Source organism: Chionomys nivalis, chromosome 8, assembly GCF_950005125.1.
Source record: "Chionomys nivalis chromosome 8, mChiNiv1.1, whole genome shotgun sequence".
NCBI lineage: Eukaryota > Metazoa > Chordata > Mammalia > Rodentia > Cricetidae > Chionomys > Chionomys nivalis.
Window position 1 is genome coordinate 55,286,918 of NC_080093.1, and position 23,207 is coordinate 55,310,124.

Below are 23,207 nucleotides of genomic sequence, written 5' to 3' on the forward strand. Positions count from 1 at the left end.
TGCAGTCCCCTCATTTGGGCAACCTTCCCCTAGCACCCTTATCTGGGGTCACGAGTGCTATGAAACCGGGAATTTCAGGGCACACAAGGAATCTAGCAGGACATCCCCCGTACGTCACTTCTGTTATCCATGCTGGAGACTTAGCCAGGTCTGGGAACTCCCTTTTTGCTGAGGCATGTCCCTAGAGGTTGGTGAGGACCTCCTACTCCAATCCCCACAGTGCCAGGTGATCACATTACATTTCTATTAACTGGTCTCTGCAATTCAATACTGCAAAATTATCCCGATGAAGTATCTTTGATAAATCCCTTATCTATCAGTAATTCAATTGAGTGAACCGTTCATCTAAGCTGGTGTCCTAGTTAAGAAAACCTTGCTCTTCTTCCCTCCCTAGGTGCAGGACCTAGGGAATGGAAGCAGGCGATTAGGCCACTGGCTGAGTTGCTTTCAGAGTGGCAGGCCTAGAGACCCCAGAAGGAGAAGGTTCTGACAGAGCAGCATTTTCCTGGAAGGCATGTTTAGGGTAAAGGTGGAACAATGAGCAGGGGCCAGGTGGAGCCTGATAGAGTGAAGGGGGTTGATGCCCACACCTAGGGATCCAACACTGGGAACACCCATTGGCCTCCATGAGCGTGGTTGGCAGATTCCCACCTCCTGCATGCAGACCGTGGTACAGTAAAGGAGACACAGCTAGTGGTAGTACTCTGACCAGCAGCTGCCTAGCTTCTGAGGAACAGGACAGGCAGGGCAGAGATGCAGGATTACAGAGATGGGCAGTCTGTAATGCTCTGGGAAGGCGGGGGCCTGGAAGGAGCAATTACAGCCTGCAGGCCTGACTGTGGGAGTCCAGACAGATATCCACTCCCATGCTCCCCTGTGTTGGCAGAGCTGAGTTCTGTAGCTACTATCTCCTGCTTTGCACCTGCCAGGCCCCACCCCTTCAGTGCCCAAGGGATGGGCAATGGGGTTGCCATGGTGATGAGGTTGGGGATGCCTTCCTTGGGAAGCCCCAGGGAGTCTCTGACTGTCATCCCACACACAGGGAGACATGAGAGTTCAGCTCTACGCGCGCGCACACACACACACACACACACCTTGTACACACTTTCACACATGCCTACATGTACATAGGTACACAAGCCTACAAAACATAGGACACACACATGTGCACACACACACATGCACACACAGATACACACTCTGACACAGGCCTGCAGATATGCATACACCCTCAAGCCACATTCCAAAGCAGAAAGCTCCAGGTCTCCCCATCTGAACATCTTGCAGGCTTTTCACTCAGGCCCTCTGACAGCCAGCGATGGGCAACGCAAATGTTCTCCCAGAAACCCAGACATTACTAAAGACAACTTGCAAAACCTACAGATGTCCCAATTCCACTAGCTCCTTCACAATCAGCCATGAGTGTCCCTTAGCAGCATCTTCCACAAGCACATGAGGTCCTGGCAGGACACTTTGGGCCTTCTCACCAGCAGAACCCTAGTAACTCCTTGAGAAATTCAAGGGCAGAAAAGGCCTCAATCCTTAATCTTTCCAGGGATACTTCTGCCCATTACTACTGGCAGCTATGAGCACTAATGGGCCAGAATAGGCAAATTTACTCCATATAGATGGGACTCACCTGCCTCTGCCTTCCTCCATGTCACTTAGCCAGTGTTCACCCCACGCCTGCCCTGTACCATCCCTGTGGCAAGAATCCACAGAGCAGTAAACTAAGACAGAACCTATGAACTAAGAGGAAGCTGAGGAGTCCAGCTGTTGCCTAGGTGTCCTTATAGCCAAGGAAAGGGGGACAGCCTGGCCAGTACTACTCTCATGTCCAGGGAAGCAACCTCCCTTGAGAAAACATACACAGTTCAGGGACTCCTCCCCCCACCAGGGGGACACGCTGCCCAGATAATCAGAGACAGGGACAGATGGATCCATGCCTGGCCTACAATGCTGATGGGAGGCCACTGTCAGGGAAGGGAGTCACGCTGAGTCCTGCAGTCACCTGCTGTCAGGGACAGAAACACTGGCCCCACCCCCGCAGCAGTGCCTGCCCGTCCATCCTCAAGCAGGAGGCCAGTAATCTGCAGTAAGGTAATAATAGAATCTGCTTAGTGGGCAGCGGGCAGGAAGGACAGGGAGAGGAGAGAGGCAGAGCTTGCCGGCCCACACTCTGGTACTTCCAAACAGCAGCATCTGTCCCCAAGTATCACCCAGCTAGTGTCCAACCGAGAAGCTCAGCATTATGTCTGCCTCAGCCACCTCTTCCTCTCCAGGCTGTCACTCAGGTTGGGGGCTGCCTTGTCCCAAGAGCTCTGCCTTGTCCTCATCCCAGTTCTCAACCGATGCTAGAACTTGATATCAGAAGGCCTGATTCTGTGCAGTGGGGTCTCTATTCCCGTGTCTGCCTCCCGGGCACTAGGCAGGACCATCTGGCTGGCTCTGTCCTCATACACCCACTCTGAAGTCCACAGTTCTGGGAGGGAGCCCCTGGAGAGGCTGGGACAGAGGAGGAAGGACCAGGAAGAGCATGGTGTTGCAAATGCGAGCAGAGCTGGGAAGGCAGACAGTGAGAGGCACTGGCATAGAGAAGAGAGGCCTGCTAGAAGGAGCTGATCATGGCACCTCAGGTCCCATAGCCCTAAAGGCCTTGGGGTGCTGGAGGTCAGGAGGCAAACCATCTGACCCTGGCAAGCCTCCCAGAGTAGCTGAAGCCTGGAGGAAAACGCTGTAGGAAATGCAGGTGCTTCTGAAGGGCTGGAGAAGAGCACTAGCTCTGGAAGCTTCCATCTAGAGAGTGGGTCAAAGCACATTGGGCAGTCAGACCCAGCCTTGGCAGCATGAATGAGCCTGCAGGCTGGTGATTACTTGTGGAGGCCCCCCTCCTCCCACCCCAGTCATGCATCTACCAGCAAGAGAGCAGCTTCAAGAGCATCCGACTAGCGCATGCCCAACCAGCAGTGCTGTACTAGGGAAAGTGGTGCCCTACCAGCTCAGGACCCACAAGAGTTCTCCCTGGTGGAACTGTCATCCCAGCACCATAACAAAAGATCCAAGGCAGAGATCCTCAACAGTGGCCTGTGAACCAAAGACAATGTAGCCAGGGGTGAGAGCCATCATCCTCCCTTCTCAGGCCTGAGAACAACTGCCACTGACCCCAAAGTGACCTAACCAGGCTCTGTGTTCCTCTTCTCCAGATGATGCTAGGGTACATGCAGGAAGTACATAGGCCCCAGAGGTATGTGTATCAGGGAAAGCAGCATGACACAGGAGAGGGGTTGGGGCAAGGGTACTTCTGCAAAATCACTCCTGCCTGTATTTGTCAGTGTGTCTAGGACAGTAAGCCAAGCTCTGGGGGACAATGGAACTACCAAGTGCCTATACCAAGCCTATAGCATGACCCCTTCCCCACAGACACTGGGTCCTGATGTCACTGGATTTCCAATTTGCAGCCTGGGATAGCCCTCGATATATCCTTCCAAGAATGGGACAGGACAGTGGGCTTGTGAGCTCTTTCAGCAAACACAGCAATGCCTATCTTGTCACTGTGGCATTTACTGTGTGCTATCAGACTGCATGTAAGTCCTCTGAGATTTGGGGTTTGGCACCCACAATCTTCCAATATGAGATGAGCCCGCTTCTTTATAGATACCCCAGCAGCTGGTTCTTCATGAATCCTCTGGCTCAGCAGTCCCTCCTGAGACCCCCCAAGGCCTCTCCTTATTGCAAAATCACCTGTTTCTAGGCATTCCCATCCCCCAGTTAGCCTGAGGGAGGTGACAGGAAAGATGGACACTCACTGTGTGCAAGGAGACAGTAGAGCTGGCCTAGGATCAAGCCCTGAGGAAATGAAGGACTCAGGCTGGAGCAGCCAGAAGTGAGCACTAGTAACTCTCACCTCCATGGGTAGGGTGCAGAAACCAGCCTGGCCTGGAGTCAGTCTCTCCTCTCTTCACGTCCCAACAGCCACCCAAGACCATCATCACATCCCAGCATGCCATCCTCTCAGAACTCTGAAACAAGCCACACTCATCAATGGCAGACCTACCCCAGCCCTGAGATACCCACATGAAAGGCTATGTCCTCATCCTCCTGCAGTCAGAGCCACTCACAGGAGGATCTACCGCCTGGTGAGGAAGCCAATGTCAGAGTCTCCTCCAGAGGCAGTTGGAGGCCTGCACCAAGCACTCTTGAGCACACAGGCCAGGCCAGGACTGGACTGGCAGCAGGAAGCCCAATATGTGTAAGTTTCCACTGGCCCATAGCCAGGTCCATGTCCCAACAGCAACTCAAGGCCATCACCAAGCCCAAAGCCATATCTGGTAGACAAAACTTGAAACTCACCAAAGACCTCTGAGTCCCTCACACAGCTCAGCACAGCTAAAGCTTTGGACTGAAGACCAGTGGCTATCAGAAGCACCCTCCCCACAACCCCACCTGGCAGAAGTTGTATACTTCAGCACAGTTATGCTGGACAGCTCCCAATTAGTGACAAGCAAAGGCGGAGCTTAGAACAGGATCTCCACAGCAGAGCAGAAGGCCCAAGGCTATCCCCCAAGAAGGATTCAGGAATTTGAGGCCCCAGCACCACTTGGGTTTGCCAAAGGCTTTTTCTGAAAAGTAGGGTGGGCAAGGGTCACTAGATGCTGGCATCCAGCAGCCAAGGGCTCTCAGTACAGGGTGGGCAGGGGTCTGGGGCTGCTCAGGTAAAGGGTAATAGTCTCAGGGACTTCTGAGCCCTGACACCTCCCATACATGGACTAACAACAGGCTGAGGAAAGGTGTACTCTTCTAAACTGCCACAGTTGCATGCATACCCAAGATACCTGTGTTCTAGACATGTATCACAGGCATTAAGCTTAGCCTGCTACAACAGCAGCTCCAATGCCAATGAAAATACTCATTCTCCAGGGATGCCCATGCCAATTTCCCTGCATCTGCTAGATGACAGGCAATATGACCATGATTGCCACTGCCCATTACCTCCCAACTCCTGGCACAGCCTCCTGAGCCACACAGAGGCCATAAGTCAGTGTGTTAGCACAAGAGCTCCATGAAGAAAGGTGCTAGGATGTGGGGCCTTGGAGCAAAGGGCCTGGGTAGGCTGGCTTGCTTAACCCAGCTCCATTCCTACTGCACCCACTGTCCATCTGCTGGAAATGTAGTGTCCCTAGTGGTGCTCACAGAACCACATTCTGACTGCATGGAAGCCCTCCTCTCTGGAGATGGAAGCTGTATCATGAGCCAGTGGGCACTGAGGGACACTGCTGCCCTGCCTGGCATATATGAAGGCTGGCTCTGAGCAACAACTCTGACATCAATTACACAGGAGTTTGAGAGACCTGGCCTGAGCTGGGATGTCATCCTTCTACCCATACCTCTGCCTACACCTGCTGAAAGGCTCAGGACAGATGACTGGATCTACGGCAATCCCAATGCCCAGAAAGAGGCCACTCTCACCCTTGAGAGATCCACCCACCTAGGTTTCCGGAGGAACAGATCAGCAAATGCAAGCGGTCAGTGGAAGAGGTTCAGGCCCTGGAAAGCTTTTTACTCTCATTCAAGAGCTGGACTAGCTTATGCTGCTTTAGAAGGAGAGTTACTTCTGGGATGGTAACAGCTCTGTGAGCCTCCGAGTCTCTGTCTTTTTGATATATACACTGGAACATTACCAGGTATGATTTCTTTCCAAATAAATAGGGTTGAAGCAAAACTGGGTACACATTGCTGGGGGTTGCATACTGTGTTTTAGAGACACCTCTACATCCTACATGGCAATGCCATAATCCAGGACTGATACAACACAGGACAGTTTCCATAACAGCCCCAAACAACAAAAATCCCACAGGACATCCTTTAAGCTGAAGACCCTCTGTCGGCTTGCTGCCCAAGTCCCTTTCACCAATGCCCAGCATGTTGGAGACAGGGTCAGAGTGAGATGAGCTCAAACCAGTAGGAATCTAGGGATTTGCTTGAGACTTCACGAGCACATGAGAAGAGACAGAATCAGCCTGCTTGCTCACTAGTCCAGAGCCTGTGAAGGTGGCAAAAGTGCCATTCTGAGTCTCAAGAGACTGGGCCTGCCCAGAATCCCCTTGGCTAGGCAGAGATGACCATAACCCCATCACCTTTCTCTGCCTGCTGCTCCACCAACAAGGGTTCCAGGAAAATCTCCTTGGTGGAAGGGGTAAACAAGCAAAATGAACCACTTATCTTCTTTCCCTTTCTGTCTCAGGTTCTTTAGCCTGCACATCACTGACCCTGAAGTTGTCACTGGCACATCAAGAGGCACAGAACTGCTCAGTCCCATTTAAGAAGGTCTTCCTGGAATCTTCTCATTGTCTCACCCCCACTGCTACATAGACAGAGGCATGAAGAACAAGGAATTCCCTACTGTAGTCTGGTCTCTCAACTAAGTCCTAGGGATAGACCTGCCCAGAGACACGGTACACAAACTCTGCCATAGGACAGTCGTGACGCCAGGGCTTCCAGACAGGTGCAAACGCTACTCGCTGCAGTACAGGATGGGGCTTGCCCAGCTCCTCGTGAGATGGACTTGCCTTTGGGGAGTGTCAGGTCAGTGGGATCATGCCTGCAGCCCCATCAGCCCTGAAGGAAGGTGGCACAATGTGACTCTGAAGACTAGGAACCTACTTGATGCTGTGTGTATGAGATCCAGAAACAGCCAGAACAGAGGGACACTGCCACTTCCAAAAGCCAGCGAAATTCTGTGCACCTCAACATGGTCTAAAATGAGAAGGGTTGGTATTCTGGGTATTCAGGTCACTTCTGAAGGGCCTACTAATCACACCAAGACAAGCCGGAGACTGTCTGAGAGTGAGGTTGAGGGTGGGATTTACAGCTCTTTTATTTGAGGAAGGGGCTTCACCTGATCACACACGAGGAAGCTGACCAAATCCTTACCTGTCCAATGGACTCCAGTCCCAGAGCATGAAGACCTCCACCTCAGGGACAACCTCCCCAACCCCAGCACCAATAATCCCTCAAAGTGGCCCACTCTGGCCAGTATCTTTCCTTGAGTGAGGACTTGTGGTCAGGACAAGAGAACTCTCAGTTGAGGACAGAAGCCACATGTTGAGTAAACAGTATCCAGGGGCCCAGGAACCCAGGAGAGCTTGTAGCAAGCCAACTCAAGTGGCAGTAATCCTACCAAGTTGGCTTCACCCTGGCCATGGGCTCTTGGAACAGGTTCTCAAGGACCCACAGTCATGTGACTAAACCCAGCAACCTACTCCCTGAGCACTGAGGGCCCCCCAGGCACAGCCACCCAACTCCTATCCTGATACTTTCACCCGCACAAGGGTTGTAGGCAGCTGGGGTAACGGGCTCCCAAGCGCAGTTGCCCCTCAACAGCCACATTCACAGCCTCCTTGCGCACACCGCCCACGGTTCTGAGCCTCAGCTGACGTGTAGCCGCCTCCACTTGCGTCACTGGCCCTTAGGCAGCTGTCCAAGCAGCCCTCAAGCCTCTGCCCCTAGGGCCAGGACCCAGAGTGGGCAACTGCAGGGTGAATGAGCCCAAGGCACTTCTATCCAGAAGGCCAAAGACTTTCTGTGCTAGAGAGCCTCCAAATAAATGAACCTAGAATTCCCAACGGCTCCGGGACCAGCTCTGTGCCTTCTCTAGTCATCCCAGAACCACAAGGTCCCCAAACTATCCATTCAACCCTGGTCGGGTTCACAAGGATGCTGTGGCTACCCAGAGAAGGTGAGTACATCCTCCCACACAATTAAGAAGTGAAGACTCTACACGGATTGATCACTCACCCAAGAAGATGCTGTCAACCTCTAGTCCTGGAGCAAGACCCTAGACCCACTCTGTGACCAGCATGCCAGAATCCACCTTCAAAAAATGGGAGGTTTCTTATCAAACAGATGGACTTTCAGGATACTGTCCAGCAGGCGGGGCTGGCTCCCAGCTGCTAGGATCCAGAACACTGACCCTTCAGAAACAACAGAACAAGGCCTGAACCAAGCGGGCGGGCTGGGCCCTGAGTGGTGGCCACTCTGGCACAATCCGTGCTTTGTCCCTGAAGCCTAAGTCAAAGCCCAGCCTCCATCCTGTTCAGAACCCTGGGCAGCCTGGTTCAGCTAGCATCTCTGGGCAAGGTCTTGTAGAGGCCTGTGGGCAGCTGTGGCCACGTTAGGCTTGGACCTGAGTCACCAGGCATATTAGCTACTAAGCAGGTGAGCTCAGGTCTTACTTCTAATCAAGGAAGCCCACTTATGGGCCCATGAACTTCCTAGAGAGTACAGGGCAAAATAAGGGACCCCTTCAAACAGAGCAGCACCAAGAGACCCTCATCTACCATAGTATCCCCAAGAAGGGCCATGACAGGTACCCTTACTTGCTCTTACCAGACACTGTATTCAGCTTTGGAGCCTCATAAAAGTCCCAAGGAAACCTCATTCCCAAACCCATTTGTAAATGAGGTCAAAGGCCTACAGCTCTTCTGTTATAGTTAGCAGCCAGCATACAGCCTTCAGAATCAGTGGCATAGAGTTGCCTCCACTAAATTCCAAGTGACTACGGGACCCCCAGACCTGATCCACCAAGAACAACCTGTACAACTGAGAGTTTCAGAGACTCTCTGAAAGAAATACCCCCACTAGGTCACTGTGAAGGTATCCTTACTACTCTGCCAGAGTCCAGACAATGGGACTTTCTAGTGACATGAGTCACCCTTAATTATAGCTGCTGGCTATCCTGGGGAGGGCCGGCTGCCCACTGTGTGGTATAGAAGCAGGGTACCAAGGTAAGAAGGGGTTAAAGTGATATGCTCTCCCTGGCCCACTCCACAAATACCAGGGAAGAACCTAGGGAAGATAGATGGTCAGGGCACCAGGAGTGGGCCTGGCTGGTGCTGCTAACAGGTGGGGTACAGGCCTTGCCAACCTCACACTACTGTTCAGGTGACTTGACTAGCCTCAGAGAAGGGCAGTTAAGGGGTATCTACACACCAATGACACAGACGACATCTGGCTACCCTCAGAGTAAAGACAGGCTCTGGCTACCTAAGGCAGCCAGGGATATGGTGGGACCTAGAGCCCCCAGAGCCTCAGCCCACCCACCGCCTACTGCTGTGGTGGCTATGGCTGGCCACAATGGCATTCACCTCTGAGACTGGCTGATGATCTGTCAGAAACAAAGCCTGGAGAGCAGTGGAAAGAGCCAACTCTGCTTCGAGTCTCGGCGAAGGCTAGGCCCGCACCTACTTCAGCACGGCTGCACAGGACAGTTTGCTCCTCTGCTTCTAGACACAGATCTCCCCTGGCAGCAGGGCAGAGACCTAGGCATGGCCCACTCTAGAAGTCAGCCCTTCATAGGCCTATTACATGAGGGCTTTGGTGTGTAGCCAGGCCCTGGGAAAGCCTGTACAAGAAAGGCCCATGAGCACACCAAGGAAGGATCTGTGCAGGCACACAGCACATCTTGAGTGAGCACCCATACTGTGCCTTTCCAGTGCAAACGTACCCTATCCCATGGCAGGAAGTTCAAGGGTCCATGAAAGGTTCATGCTAGTTTTCATCAGAGTAGGCAGAGACCCATGTGCATAGGGACACAGATGCACTGTGAGCCACCTCAGTGAGCCAGGACCGGATGATTCCTCTGTGGTTCTCCAACCTCTACCAAGAGCACTTATCCTTCAAGCACACCTCCGCTTCCCTGGCCTCTGTGTCCCGCTGCCTGTGAAAAGCTCCCAGAGAGAGAATAGGAGCTCCTGAGCAAGTATGAACTGTGGGAGGAGGGCTAGCAGTGTCCAGGTTTAGCCAGAGAGGAGCTGAGCAGGGAAGAAGACAGGCAGGAGAGCTTTATGACCCATGCAGCTCCCAGACCTGCATGCCACCTGATCTGAGCTCTGAACAAGGCCCTGGGCAGGAGATAAATCATCCCCTGTTCCCAATAAGTAGAACTCTAACAGAGTGCTAGTTCTGAAGCCTTGGTACCTCATCTGTACAACTAGGTCAGATGGCCAGAGCCAGATGTGGAAGAAGGCTGTATAATTCCACGAGGGACTCACAGCAGGAGCCCGACGAACCTGGTGAGTGGCAATCACCGGGCATGACATGCTACCCACTTTCACCACTGCAGAAGCCACCAGGCCCTTTCCACCCAGCTTGAGGGGCCCTGGGGCTTGGCCCCACACAGCTTCCCCTCAGCTCCTCATCAGCATGGCTCATCTACAGGGCCCGACACAGCAGCCATTCACTCACTGCATGACTTTCAAAAACTGACCTGGTCCCAGGAGCCACCTTCAATCCTGCTTCTGTTCACTGTGTTGCCCTCTACCCATGAATATCAACATTCCTGGTCCTGGGACACCTACGGGTCTGCTACATCCTCACCTGTTTCTCTACACCCATCTCCCTTCTCACCTGTTCCCCCCCCCCCCGGCCCACCTATCCCACCCTCACAGCTTCTTCTACCTCAAGATTCCCCTGTAGCCTGCCAGACATCAGAGCTCCCATCCAACCTCTTAAAGGCCATTCGGAAGTGTGAAATGGGTATTTCAGGTCTCTCAATCTGGCAGACCCTCCATTGACCTGTGAGCCCATTCAGGTAAGCTTGAAGGCAATCCCCCACTCATCCCCTTCTCTTGGCCTGATGACCACTTCTTGCAGAGTAGAGGGCCCTGTCATCACCTCCTATAGTAGGTCTGTGCTGGCTAGTTTTTACATCAACTTGACACAGACTAGATTTGGGGAGAGAGAAGAAGATCAACAGAAAAAAATGCCCCCACCAGATTGGCTTGTAGACAACCACATTCTTGGTTAATGATTAATATGATAATCACCCACTGCATTCTGAGTGATGCCACTGTTGGGTAGGCAGTCCTGGGGTGGAACAAGAAAGCAGGCTGAACAAGTCATGAGGAGCAAAACAGTAAGCAACATTCCTCCATAGCCTCTGTTTCAGTTCCTGCTTCCAGATTCCTGCCTTGCCTTAAGTTCTTGCCATGACTCCCTTTCCTGATGGACTGTGATTTCAACTTACAAGTTGAAATAAACCCTGTACTCCCCAGGTTGCTTTTGGTTATGGTGTGTAGCACAGCTATAGAAATCCTGACAAAGACAGGATCCTACAGGCCCTCCTGGACTGTGGACCCACGAAGGCAGAGCTCCAGCATGGGCAGAAGAGTAGTGAGGCTACACAGTCTATGTAACTCTCCTTCTGGTCCTGATGCCACCTAGACTTCAAGCATCTCCCATTCAATTCAGACTCTAGGGGTGCCTTCAAAGGGAGGGATTGTCTCCCATCTCTGTAGGGGCCAAGTTTGGAAAGAACTAGGGGAAAATGCATCTCAGATCAGGGGAAAGTCCTGCAGAGTCCTGGAATTCCCAGCCCAGCCCAGGAACCCCCCCCCCCAACTCCTGAACAGCTTCTGTTGGTCAGGGTTCCAAGCATTCCAATGTCACTCAGCACCTGGACCCAGGGGGGCAGGAAGTCATCAGAGGATATACTCAAGGCCTCCAAGGGTAGTTTAACAGGAAGAGAGATGACTGCATGACCACAGCCACAGCAGTCAGGTGCAAGGCCAAACACCAGCAAAAGTGATAAGAGAAACTCCCTGGGCCCAAGCCACCACCCCATGGGTAGTCCAAAAGAAGGGGCAGATTGGATGCTTCAGAAAGCATAGAGGAGCCACATACCACCTACCCCATCTAACTCCATGGAGGCAACATCTTGCGGTCCATCTTCCTCTAGATAATGTGCTTACACTACTCCACAAGGTTCACTGCCACCAGACTATCCCATAGCCCCAAGAAGCAGCTTATGTGTGGATAGGCAGACACAAGCAGAAAGAAGCAAGGGTTAGTGTCGAAATGAGCAGGTGGGTAGGAACTGCGAGCCATCTGTGTGTGTGTTCCCATGACATGTGGTCATGCCAGGAAAACCCTCAGATCGGCATGTAAGCAGAGCAGAAGTGGACAGAGTCGAGCCTACACGCCCCATCAAGCTTTCCTGGCAAGAAGTTGGGCTCTGCCTGATCCAGGGGTAGCACAGAAGGTTGAGACACAGCAATTCGGCTGGTATCTGGTGTTAAGTGGCCAGGCCCTGCAAATACAGCCAGGACCTACCTACATCCACCAGGATGACCTCTCAATAGCAGAGCGGGAAGACACACATGATGAAACATGATGAATAGTCTCCTCGGCTGCACATGTGCACTCTGGTGGTCAGAAGTCAGGAGAGAGGGTGTGTCCAGAGGGCCCAGGAGCAAGGCTGCTCAGGGTCCTTCTAGATCCCTGGCCATCATGGTGCCATTAACTACACGACCATGTAAGGCCACAGAGAAAACAGGGAAGCCAGCCCCTACCCACAGGGTCCACAAAGCACCATGCATCATTCACTGCTATCATCACTTACACGCCCAGGGCTTCTTATAACAACGTTTTATTGGTAGGATAATTAGATTATTTTAATGCCTCCTGCATTCTGCTGCTCCAGGCCCTTCCCTCACACACTACAGTTGCTCATCCCAGGAAACATGCATATCCGGAACTCAATGGAACACCACCTGCCTATGCCTTACCCTCAGCCCTGAGTCCCTTGCTCAGTGCCTTGGTGTTGACTGCTGAGCTTAGGGGTTGACTCCAGGGTGGAAAGATGTAGCTTCTGGGGTTCAAATATATATATATATATATATTACTCCGTGACATCACAGTTGCAGGCCTCCAAGGGAACTCATCCTGGCCCATCTCCTTCCCAAACATCACCTTTACCACTGCCTCCCTGAAGCCCTGGGGTGCTTCTAGAGGGCCCCTAAGCCCCCACCCGAACCACATTGCACCCTCCCGCTGTCCTCCACTCCCAAGCCTGCACTGGTTCTGGGGAACTTTTCCAAATGGAAAGGAGATGTGGGCAGTGCCAGTTGGACCTTTGGGTAGCCGGAAGACAGGCCAGTCCTGGGAGAAGAAAGAAAATGGCTGTGTCCCAGCCTCCCACAAAGACGACTGTGTGAATGCGCCTAGCTGACCAGATGAGGGGGCTGACTAAACCCAGCCCGCCCCAAAAAGCTGGCCAAATTCAAGGTAGCCGGGTTCTCTGCTAGTCTACGGGAAAGCTGTGCAGAGATGGAACCTGCCCAGCGGAAGACAGTGAGGACTCTTGGGGAGGTTCGTCTCTGCTGAAGGCCCAGGTCTGTTCCAACCGTCAGACGGGGATGTATGGCTCAAGCCCAGGAACTGTCACCTTCTACCTCCCCAGGGAAGCCCAGTGCCGCAGACGCTCAGGCTTGAGGCTGGGTGCAGAAGAAGGCGCTGTCCAGCTTTCCTAAGGTTCCTGAGCTGTCACCCCCAACCCGAGCCGGAGGTCAGGGCTAGGAAAGCCAGGCCAGGACCTGCCGGGCGGTGGCCGTTGCCTGGAGGTGGGGGTCATGCAGCCGGGACGCAGCTGCTCAGGCAGCATGCCTATTAGCGCGGCAGACGGCAGATGGGCTCCCGCTCGTCCCCCTCCTCCCGCGGCACAATGGGCCCGGCGCTAGCTCGGGCGCACAATGCGGCCCCGGGCCGCGCACCTGCAGCGGGACTGCCGGGAGCCGCCAGCCCCGGCTTCTGCTGCCCCAATCGCCGTGCGCCCCAGGCCGCGCCGCGTGCCCTTGGGCTGCGCCCGCCCGCCCGCAACCGGTGGGCTGCGGGGCTCCACCACGGGACCCAGGAGTGCGGCGGACGTCGGCGCACCGCCGCCCATTGTTCGCGGCCGCCGGGCCGGGCCTGCAGCATCCCTGCTCTGAGGCCTCCCTCAGCCCCGCCCGGCCGGTCAGCACGGTCTCACCGGCCCCGCGGCCGCGCGCCCGCCCCCCACCCCGGCCCCGCCCGCGCCCCCAGCAGCCGGCGCGCACGCACCTGTCTGCCCCTTGCCCAGCGTCTTCTCCAGCCGGTAGGGCCCCACATACTGCGCGTGCTGCGCCCCGCCGCCGTCCTTCCCCGTCGATGTCATCGCTCCCGGGCCCCGCGCCGGCGAGTGGGCGCCCGGGCGCGCGGGCAGGGAGGGGCCGGCCAGCCGTGCGTCCGAGTCTGCCAAGCGCCGTCCGCGCTGACCCGGCCCGCGGCGCCCCCGGGCGGGCCGCGCCGCTCTGCGCCCCCGCCGCCCCCCACGCCGCGCCCGCCGCACCCGTGTGAGGCCGGGCCGCGGGGATGCCTCTCTGACTCTCTGAGAGGACCCGGCGGGCGGGGGCACCAGGCTTCCGCCGCCACCTCCGAGGCCCGCGCCCCGCGCCCCCCAGCGCACGCCCGTCAGTGGCCGTGCAGCCGAGCCCCGCCGAGCAACCGAACCGAGCCGCTCAGCCGAGCCCAGACGAGCAGCCGAGCAGCTTCGAGTGCCGCCGAGCCCGAGCCGAGCCCGAGCGGGCGCCACCGGCCGCAGCTACCGTGACAAGTGGTGCTTGCAGCTGTCAATCACAGCCGTGGTCCAATCAGCGCCGTCCGCCTGGACCGCCCCGCCAGTCTCCAAGAGCGCGCTGGGCCGCTGGGCCGGGAAAGGCGAGACTGGGGTGTCGATGGGGCGGGGGCGAAGTGGAGGCTACGACAGGGCCAGGAGCCTCCCTACTGTGCTCTCACTGCCGGGGTTCTTGTCATTAAATGGAATGCTAGGGCGATGCAGGCAGCAGGCCTCAGGGAGAAGTCCATGTGGCCGCCTTGGTCTGGGGGTTTCTCCCTGCACCCCATGGGTTTTGGGAGGAGTTTTCCGCCCCTCTCGAGAGTTTTGTATATAAAACTCAGCCGTTGTACCGTGGTAGGGTGCGGCAGGCAGGTTTGGAGTGCTGGTCACCAGGCACAGGTGCTCCCTGCAGGGTGGGGATGTTCAGCGTTGACGAGGATATTCTTGCGGGCCGGGATTTGCTGACGGGGTGGAGATGCTGCTTTTACGTTTGAGGCTCTGCATACAGCGTGGGTGCTATGAGCAGGCTAGAGCTCTGAATACAGGTAGTGTTCTGCATATGAGGCGGAACGCTTCATGCGGATCGAGAGAGCTGTACACTGCAGTACCTAGAGTGCCCTGGATGCCATTCTTTACCGGCTGTTTCTGTTCCCGTGAGAAAGGGGCCAGCATTTTCGCGGTGTGCCAGTAGACACCAGTACAGTAGGATCAATGAACTCTAGCAGAGGCACTCTGCGGCAGGGCCCCCTGGTGCCTCCAAGACCTTAGCTGCAGACATTTCTATATTTAAGATAAGCTGTGAGCCAGGGGGCTTCATGGCACCTCGGATCCCAAAAAGCCTCTGAAAATTGTATGGCCTTAAGGCCAGCAGTGGAAGTAGTCAGACCTAAAGGGACCCTCCTTTTCTTGCATGAAACCCTTGTATTTCCTTAAGATGTGCTGTGAGTGGAAGGTGGAAGAGGTGAAATGGGGCCCAGGCCCAGAACTTTCCAGATGTGGGCTATACTTCTTGTGCACCTCAGTGGAAGCTGCATTAGTCCACGTGCCAGGTCAACAAGACCCTAGGTGTGAAATGTCACCTTCACCCTCAGCCAACTGCTTGCCCCTGCCCACCCTAGGCGTCATAGTGTCAGCTGAATGAGGGTCTCGCTCTTTCCAGCACGACCAGGGAAGACCAACGGGGAGTGAGAACACTGTGGTCTGTTCGTATGTCCAGTGTAAGAACAAACTCTCAGAACCACTTCCCCTTCAAAGAGCTGGCCTGATCTTCAAAAGCGGTAGATTTAGGGTCACTGGGTACTAAGTGTTGTCCCGGAATGAGCAGCACTGGCCTGCTAATGGGAACACACAGGCACTCTCCGAGGTTAGCCTCAGGCTGATGCTGGCACCACTGGGAGATTTTTCAGCAGTGCATAAGAGTATTTGGGACCTTGCAGTTGAGTACTCAACAGGATTTGGACAGGGGTGATCAGCAGCAGAACACAGGCAGGTGAGTAGGAGGACCAATGATCCTCAGAAGAAAGGAAAGGCTGTGCCCGGTCCCTATCCACTCGGGCCCTCCTGGTCAGCTGGCTTCCCTGTCTACATTTTTACCTTTCCAGTGGCCTCAACAGCCTTTGGCCTGTGGATTTCTTCATTTGGCTCCCAAGGCTTTTATCTTCAAGACTGCTCTCTCCCTATCTGCAGTCTACCCTCTGTGTCTCGGTCTCTTCCCCTCTCTCTTGCTGCCCATTTTTGTGTGTGCATCCAGCCAGCACCAATCAGCAGGTCTCCAGGGTCAGGTGTAGAGCCTCTTCCCTTGGATGTGCCCTCCAGGAGCAGCTGTGCCCCTGCTGTGCCTTGGAAGCCCAGTGACTCTCTACTGCCAGGACTACCCGGAGCCTAGGTTCCAACCAAACCTGCTCCATAAATCCTCAGATTCTACATCTTTAGAACATATGTCACATCCCCTACCCCATCTTTGTGAAATCACAAACACCAACTCTTTGACCAGTCTGCCGTCACCCAGGGTTAGTGGATCTGAGACTGAGGGGCATTCCAAGTAATGGTCAACTAAGAGGCACTTGTGACTGTGGTGCCATGGATAGTGGGGCCCACTTGATCTATTGTGTTGAGGGGTAGAAGCTGTGAGGGATCCAGTGCTACTGAGCAAGTTGACCTGCTCCAGAATTAGAAAGGGAGACCCCTGTCCAAACCAGGGGGCCTCTCTGGCAGATTAACCTCCCATTACACCAGTATATCTAGAATTATTTAACATAACCCAGGACCAACACCAGATAAAGACAGGTTAAAAAAAAAAAAGGTAAGTGGAGCCCACTACTTCCAAGGACCTAAAAACAAAAATCCTTAAGAGAGGATCAGCAAGTTGATTCCAGCGATACATGAAAAGAATACTTGTGAACTTATAGGACTTTTGTCTAGGAATGCCCAGTTAATGCTTCAAACTATTTTTTAGTAGGTTAGGCCATTATGCCAGGAAAAAAAAAACCCTGTAATACACAGTCATTAAAAAAAATGTTTCCCATTGCCTTACCTAGTGTCAGGCAGATCCCAGCACCCGTAGCGTGAGGGTCCTAGGGAAAGTCCTCTGCCTTCTCCAACTGCTTTTTTTTGGTTTTGTTTTGAGACAGGCTCTCTCCATGTACTCCAGGCTGACCTCAAGTTTGCCATGATCCCCCTTCCAAGTCTTGAGATTACAGGCATGTACTGCCATGCCTGCTTCTGCCTGCCCAGGGAGAGAGGCTACAGAGCATTTGGGGGGACAGTCAAGAGGGAGACAAAGAAGCCAGGAGAGGCTCAGAATTCCTGCAGACTGGGCTTGCTTCTCATTAGCCTGGCTAACCTAGAGAAAGAGAAAGGACTAGATAACCCCAAGACTAACGAACATAAGTCACAGGGCAAAGGCCACTATTTTGGAACTGCTTTTACAGTGATTCAGCTGTGGGAGGGCCTTAGGGAAGGCAGGTGGCCAAGCTGTAGGCCCATGTGGAGTGCGGTTGGGAAGGTGTACCTCCACTTATCTTCACTTGTTCCTCCATCTGGTCTATTATTTTATTCACATTTGTCCAAGAAGAAAACGAGGCTAAGAGAACACAGCGCTGGCCTTGGGAAGGGTTGCACAGCTCTCTGAATGCGGATAAGAGACTGGCGTGTGGATACATCTGAAGAGGACCACAAGGTGTGTGCAGGCTAGAGAGTCTCATTTTAAAATTGGTGCTTTTGTTCCTTTCCTCCTTTACTTTCCAGCACAAGGGATATTGTTTTATGGCATCTGGGGCCCCCACTGCTAGGGCGGGGGAAGCCAGAGCCAGATGCAGGATTATGGGGAGCAAGGAAAGGAGACATTGTTTCCAAGGCCTCCTAGATCAGTTTAAAGCATTAATCCATTTCCTGAGAAACAGCCCAGGACACCCCCCCCCCCCCAATGCATTCCCTAGGAGACAGCACCAGGGGGCCCTCATCCTGGCTCCTTACTGTCTTGTACATACAGTAAGGCAACCAGAGTGGAGGGCAGGCTGGGAATATGCACCCACACCCTCCCTGGAAGGAAGAAAAGGAAGGAAGTTTGCAGTGGCGGTATTAAACAAATGCAGTAAATGCAAGTGCTGCAGTTGCCAGGAGCATGCATTATTTTCTCTTCCCTCCACTCCTTCTGGAGCAAGCCATAAAGAATTGATGAAGAGAGAAACTGTGTCCAAGGCAATTGAGCAAACACTGTCTGCATGGAGTCTTCCCAGACCACTGGTTACAGATGAATCAAGACAGAATGGTAAGCTGTCCCTTCCTCTACAGCGGATTTTCAGTTCCACCCTCCTTGTATTGACTCATTTAATGAGATGACTTCCGAGGCAAAGGTGAGGCCCCAGCCACAGACCTGCTTTGAGGAGAGGTGCCCTGCCTAGCATTCTCATCCCGCCTGCTCTTGCTTGTAATGAGACTATTTATGGTTTCAATTTAGTTTTTATTATTATTGCTGTTTGCTTTTCAGAGTTTAGAGATGTACATCAAGGCATCTCCCGCCTCAGACACCTCCAAAGCATTCCTCAGCTGCCAAGGAAGAGCATCTCAGTCATGGTGAGCACTGATAATTAAAGTCAACATCTCAGCACATTGAGTCAATTTCTTGAAAGTCTTTTTTTCAACACCAGGTAACCCTGTGTGTCAGTTCTCCATACCCAATAGCCGGCAGGCTTCCTCTTTTGCAAAGCGAACGTCTCTCATGAAATTTGCATATAATAAAGGGTTTTTTCCTGCCTTTCTCAGGAACCTCCGATACCATGGTCCTCTCTTGGTCCTGAACTGACCATTTTCCAAGTGATGACCATTTTCCAAGTGAGGGTAAGGAGCTGCCTATGGTTATCATGGCTACTGAGTGTGCATCGAACTGCCCCATGTTTGCTCATACATGAAGAAATATGAATCCCGTTTCACCTGAGCAGTGTGATCCTTGAACCTTCAACTCTGTGAAGAAACCACAGAGATCTGTCCTCCTCACTTCCTTCCTCAAGGTCCAGGGTGGGAACAAACCTGGGCTGTGAGCTGGAGCCCCACAGCAGCCCTGAGGCTTGGTGTACTGCAGACATCAAGCCTTTTATGGCTGGTATAGTTGTGGGGTCTCATAGAAATCCACAGTCCTCCCTCTCAGGTAAGGACCTCTGTAGAGAGACTGTAGTCCAGGTGGTTATAGGGTGCTAGTCTTAGAGGGTACCCTGATACTCAGGGGGAGGGCACTGATGGTCCTGCAGTTCTCGAGGGCTTGAACTTTCCTCTCCACCCCCGGCTACCCTCTGCTCGGTAGTCATTGTCCCTCGCTTCCTCCGTGGTATCATTCAACACAACAGCAAGGCAGCTGAAGGTCTCCCACATCCTTTGAGGTCCAGCCCCACCATCCTCACCTTGAGAGCAAAGGCCAGGGACTTGCTCATTGTCAAGGCCACCATCCCTCCTTGTCCCTCTTAGCCCTGACCCTCTGGGAAGCTTGAAATCTGCACAGTGCCTCCTTGTAGTCAGAGTCCCCTGTATATCCCCTAATCACCATTTGATCTCTCCCCATCTCACTCCAAGCCCCCTACTCTATGAGCCTTTCCCTAACATGTACCAGTGTTAAGGTGAATGCCAAACACACCCTGAGCACCTCCTGAACAATTGTGTCTAGGTCCTTGCAAAGGCAGGACTCAGACAGACCCAGGGCTGCGAGAGGAGTGTTGTTCCCTGGCTTTCCCAAAGGCCCCGTCACAGAACCAGCACCTCGTCCTCTGGATAGGCACCGGTGCTGGATGTGACCAACAGACCTGCCTGGCTAGGGCAACGTACAGGGAGTGACCACAGACTTGCACCTGACAGACTGCTGTTCTTCCCTCACGGCTATAAGGGGGACAGATCTCTGGTGGCTTCTCCAGGTTTGACACAGGGACAGAGGGACTCTAAACGACACCCTGGAGTCACAGCACTGAGCCACAGGCCAGCTGTCCTGCACACATGCTTGTACTGCACACGGACACGCCTGGGGTTGTTGATGGCTGTGTCATACTATGTCTCTGGTGACAGACTAGTGTTCCTGCCACCCCTCCTACCCCAGCCTGGTGACCCCGGGCCACAGTCCAGACAAGCATCAGAGCCCCTTGGCAATTCTCTCCATTTGTATTTCCCACAGCCCATTTCCCCTCCTGTTAGGTCTTTCAGCCCCAATGTCTAGAAGCAGCAGAAAGCATCTGACCTCCCCATGACAAAGACAAACAGCAGACCAGAAGGAAAATTGAGAGCATTTTATTTTCATTAAAACATATCGGAAACTAAGAATTGTGTTTTCCTAATCACAGCGCTGGGCTTGAAGCCAGGGCATCTCTGCTGACGTCAGCTGTGTGTGGAGGCAGGCAGGACCCAACCCACTGTTGGTTTAGCTGACACTTTCGGAAGCTGCTCCGTTTTCCTGCGAAGCTAGCATGGCCTAGGGTTTGGGGGGGTTCATCCCCTCCACCTGTGGCTGAAGCTATAACTCTTCTTGATTGTAGACGTCTACACACCCTGCTTTCCACCCATAGTTGAGAGCTGCAGACACTGCTGCATATAGTGCCTGCCAGGGACTAGTCAGAAGGGTCCAGGACTACAACAAAGAGCAGACATGGGAAGAACCGAGATGCCCGTCAGGTGGCTATAGTCCGTGGGCTTCTAGAGCCGCAGGATTTCTGAGCTCATGGCAGAACCCCAGGAAACAGATGTTACTGCCATCTTACCTCCTCACCGTCCAGATTCTGTCAAAAGCCTGCTGGGGAGACTGGGCCTGGGGTATAGCAGCCGCTTCACTCCTGTCCTCCTTTGGCTATGAGGCTTGTGTCGTTCCCCCCTCCCCCTCCCACATGCCTATTGGTATCTCAGTTTCCATAAAACAGGCTAATTCTTCACAAGGTTCCTCAAGGCTGGGGTGTGGGTAGGGCCAAGGCAGAAATGGGGAGTGAGAGCTAGTCGGCTGTTCTCATTGAAGAAGACCCAACAACAACCACAAAATAAGGCTCTCCTGCCCCATCCCTGAGCTTAAAAAAACAATCTTTCTTAAAATCAGAGTTTGCTGTTCTGTACAGCAAGACAGGCCCCATGATCAGGATGAAGCACAATTCAGGACCTCAGTGCTAACTGGCTAGACTGTCCCAGGCAGGAAGCAGTCAATGGTTTGTGAGTGAGTGTCCTCAACACCTCGTAGGCCAAATAATCATCATCATCATGACTAAAGTAGAGGTCAGGCAGAGGAGGTCCTGGGAGGCTCAACAGAAGTTCTAGGTAAGTCCCATTTGGTTCCTTGTTCCTTCCAGTCAACCAGTGTGTATCCCTGAAGCTTTGTAACTTGGGTGAGAAGAGGGCAGCCTCTTGCTGTGCCACAGACCTCCCAAACAATGGCACAAAACAACTGTTTATGACACTCACGGGTATGAAAATCCAGCCCAGCAGGCCCAAGCTGGGAGACAAAAGGCTGGGTCTGGAATCTTCAAATCATAGGAAAGTGTGTTCTCATGCTTCATTAAAACAAAACAAAACAAAAAAACCACATTTGACTGGGGTCCTTATGGATAAAAATCTGTGGGCAGGGAAGGAAAAGCTCTTCTCGTGCAGGTAGTCCCTGGCTCCTGAGTGCCCAAGACCTAGGGTGGGCTGTCCCAAGCTTACAAAAACTCAAGCCTGAGAGCTGAGGGTGTAGTGTTCCGAGCTTAGAAACCAGAGACTTCGGTTCTCTATACACAGCTCTATTACTCTGCACTTTAACCTTCAGTGACCCCAGTACTTGGCACCGATGCTTGCTGCCCCACGCATCATTGTTACTGAAGGAAGAGGGCCCCAGTAACAATCGGGGATTCCCTGGCTTTTCCATCTGGTTCGCTGGTTTTCCTTTTTTCTCCTGCTCTTCCTTCTCCTGTTCCTGTTCTCCCTCCCCCCCCCCCCCCGTCCCTTTCTCCCTCCCTCCCTCCTTCCTTTCTTTCAGAGGAGACAAAGCTTCATACATACAGCCCTGGCTTGCGGCCAATTCACTAAATAACAGAAGGTGTCATTTAACTCATAAGTCCCTGTCTCTGCTTCCCAAGTGCTGGAATTATAGGCATGTGACACCATACCTAGATCACTGGCTTTTCTTAAAATGAGAAGAAACCGTCACACCCAGTACTTCCGGTGAAAGCGGTGTCATGCCCAATGTCTCACCCCAGAGGAGTTGAGGAATACCCTGGATGTCGTACCAAAAGACCCCTTAGGGGCTGTAAGATGATTCAGGGGATAAAGGTGCTGCCGTCAAGCTTGACAGCCTGTGTTCAATCCCTGGGACCCACGTTGTGGAAGAGATCCAACTCCCGTGAGTTGTCTTCTGACCTCCACATGGGCTCTGTGGCTTTCACCTCACACAGACACACCACAGACATCAAATAAACAAGCAGAATAAAGAAATTAAAAACAGAGGCTGGAATTCAGCAGGTAAGAGAACTTCCTGTTTCGGGCAAAGGACCTAGCTTCAATTCCCAGAACCCATGTAACAGCTTAGGATCTGACGTTATGCTCTCTTCTGGCCTCCACAGGCACCAGGCGCTCATGTTATACACGTAAATACAATAAAAATTACTAAAATTTCAAATTAAAAATATGTATAAAAATAAAAATATATGTATAAATTTTCTCATCTAAGCCACTTTCAAGTGCACAGCTCAGTAGCATGAAGCTCCCTGTCCATCCACCTCCAGAACTTTCCATCCTTCCAAGTGAAATTCCATTCCCATGAAACATTTCATCTCTGCCCCTCCCCATCCTCTATCAGCCCCATCCTACTTCCTGTCCCACCAATGTCATTGCTGGAGAGAGCCTTCTGTAAGGGTGTAAGTGGTCCAGGCTTTCTGTCATGCTTCCTGACTTTCATTGCATTATATTCATGGGATAGGGGCTCAAAATGTGACAGGAGCAACCCAAACCTGTATTTGGGTTAAAGTGAGAAAAGTCACCCATAGGTTCAATGTTTGAAAAATTGGTTCCCAATTAGTGATGCTGCTTGGGGGGGGGGGGTAATGGAACCTTTGGGAGGTGGACTCCTGCCAGAAGCACATTCCTAGAGGTGGGCTTTGAGACTTTATAGTCTCACTCCCACTTCCAGCTCACTTTCTCGGCTTTTTGCATGTGGTTGAAGATGGATCTCTCAGCTTCCTGCTGCCAAGCCTCCTCTGCCATTATGCGCTTTCCCTCTAGACTGGAAACCCAAAATAAACTCTTCTCTAAGTTGCTTTTGGCCATGGTGCTTTATCACGGTGACAGAAAATTGACTAATACAGCT

The 23,207-nt window shown here is 53.0% G+C and overlaps 1 protein-coding gene and 1 long non-coding RNA gene across 17 annotated transcripts in view; one reads left to right on the forward strand and one right to left on the reverse strand.

Annotated features, from left to right (window-relative positions):
* Brsk2 (BR serine/threonine kinase 2) overlaps positions 1 to 14,108 on the reverse strand; it is a 51,744-nt gene extending 37,636 nt beyond the window's left edge. For 13 of the 16 annotated variants that reach the window (XR_009057568.1, XR_009057567.1, XR_009057566.1 and 10 more), the window contains exon 1: positions 13,876 to 14,107. Coding sequence is in view for 13 of the 16 variants with exons in the window: in XM_057777796.1 (XP_057633779.1) it covers positions 13,876 to 13,969 (94 nt within the window). In the remaining 3 variants the exon portion in view is untranslated. Of the gene's footprint in view, positions 1 to 13,875 lie in introns of all 16 variants that reach the window. The other 3 variants (XM_057777784.1, XM_057777782.1, XM_057777781.1) reach the window with 1 other exon arrangement.
* Positions 14,109 to 15,458: 1,350 nt separating this feature from the next.
* LOC130879359 (uncharacterized) lies at positions 15,459 to 20,085 on the forward strand. Its single transcript, XR_009057569.1, has 4 exons — positions 15,459 to 17,588; positions 18,073 to 18,179; positions 18,399 to 18,484; positions 18,674 to 20,085. It is a non-coding gene; the product is annotated as an uncharacterized LOC130879359 (long non-coding RNA).
* The last annotated feature ends 3,122 nt before the right edge of the window (positions 20,086 to 23,207 follow it).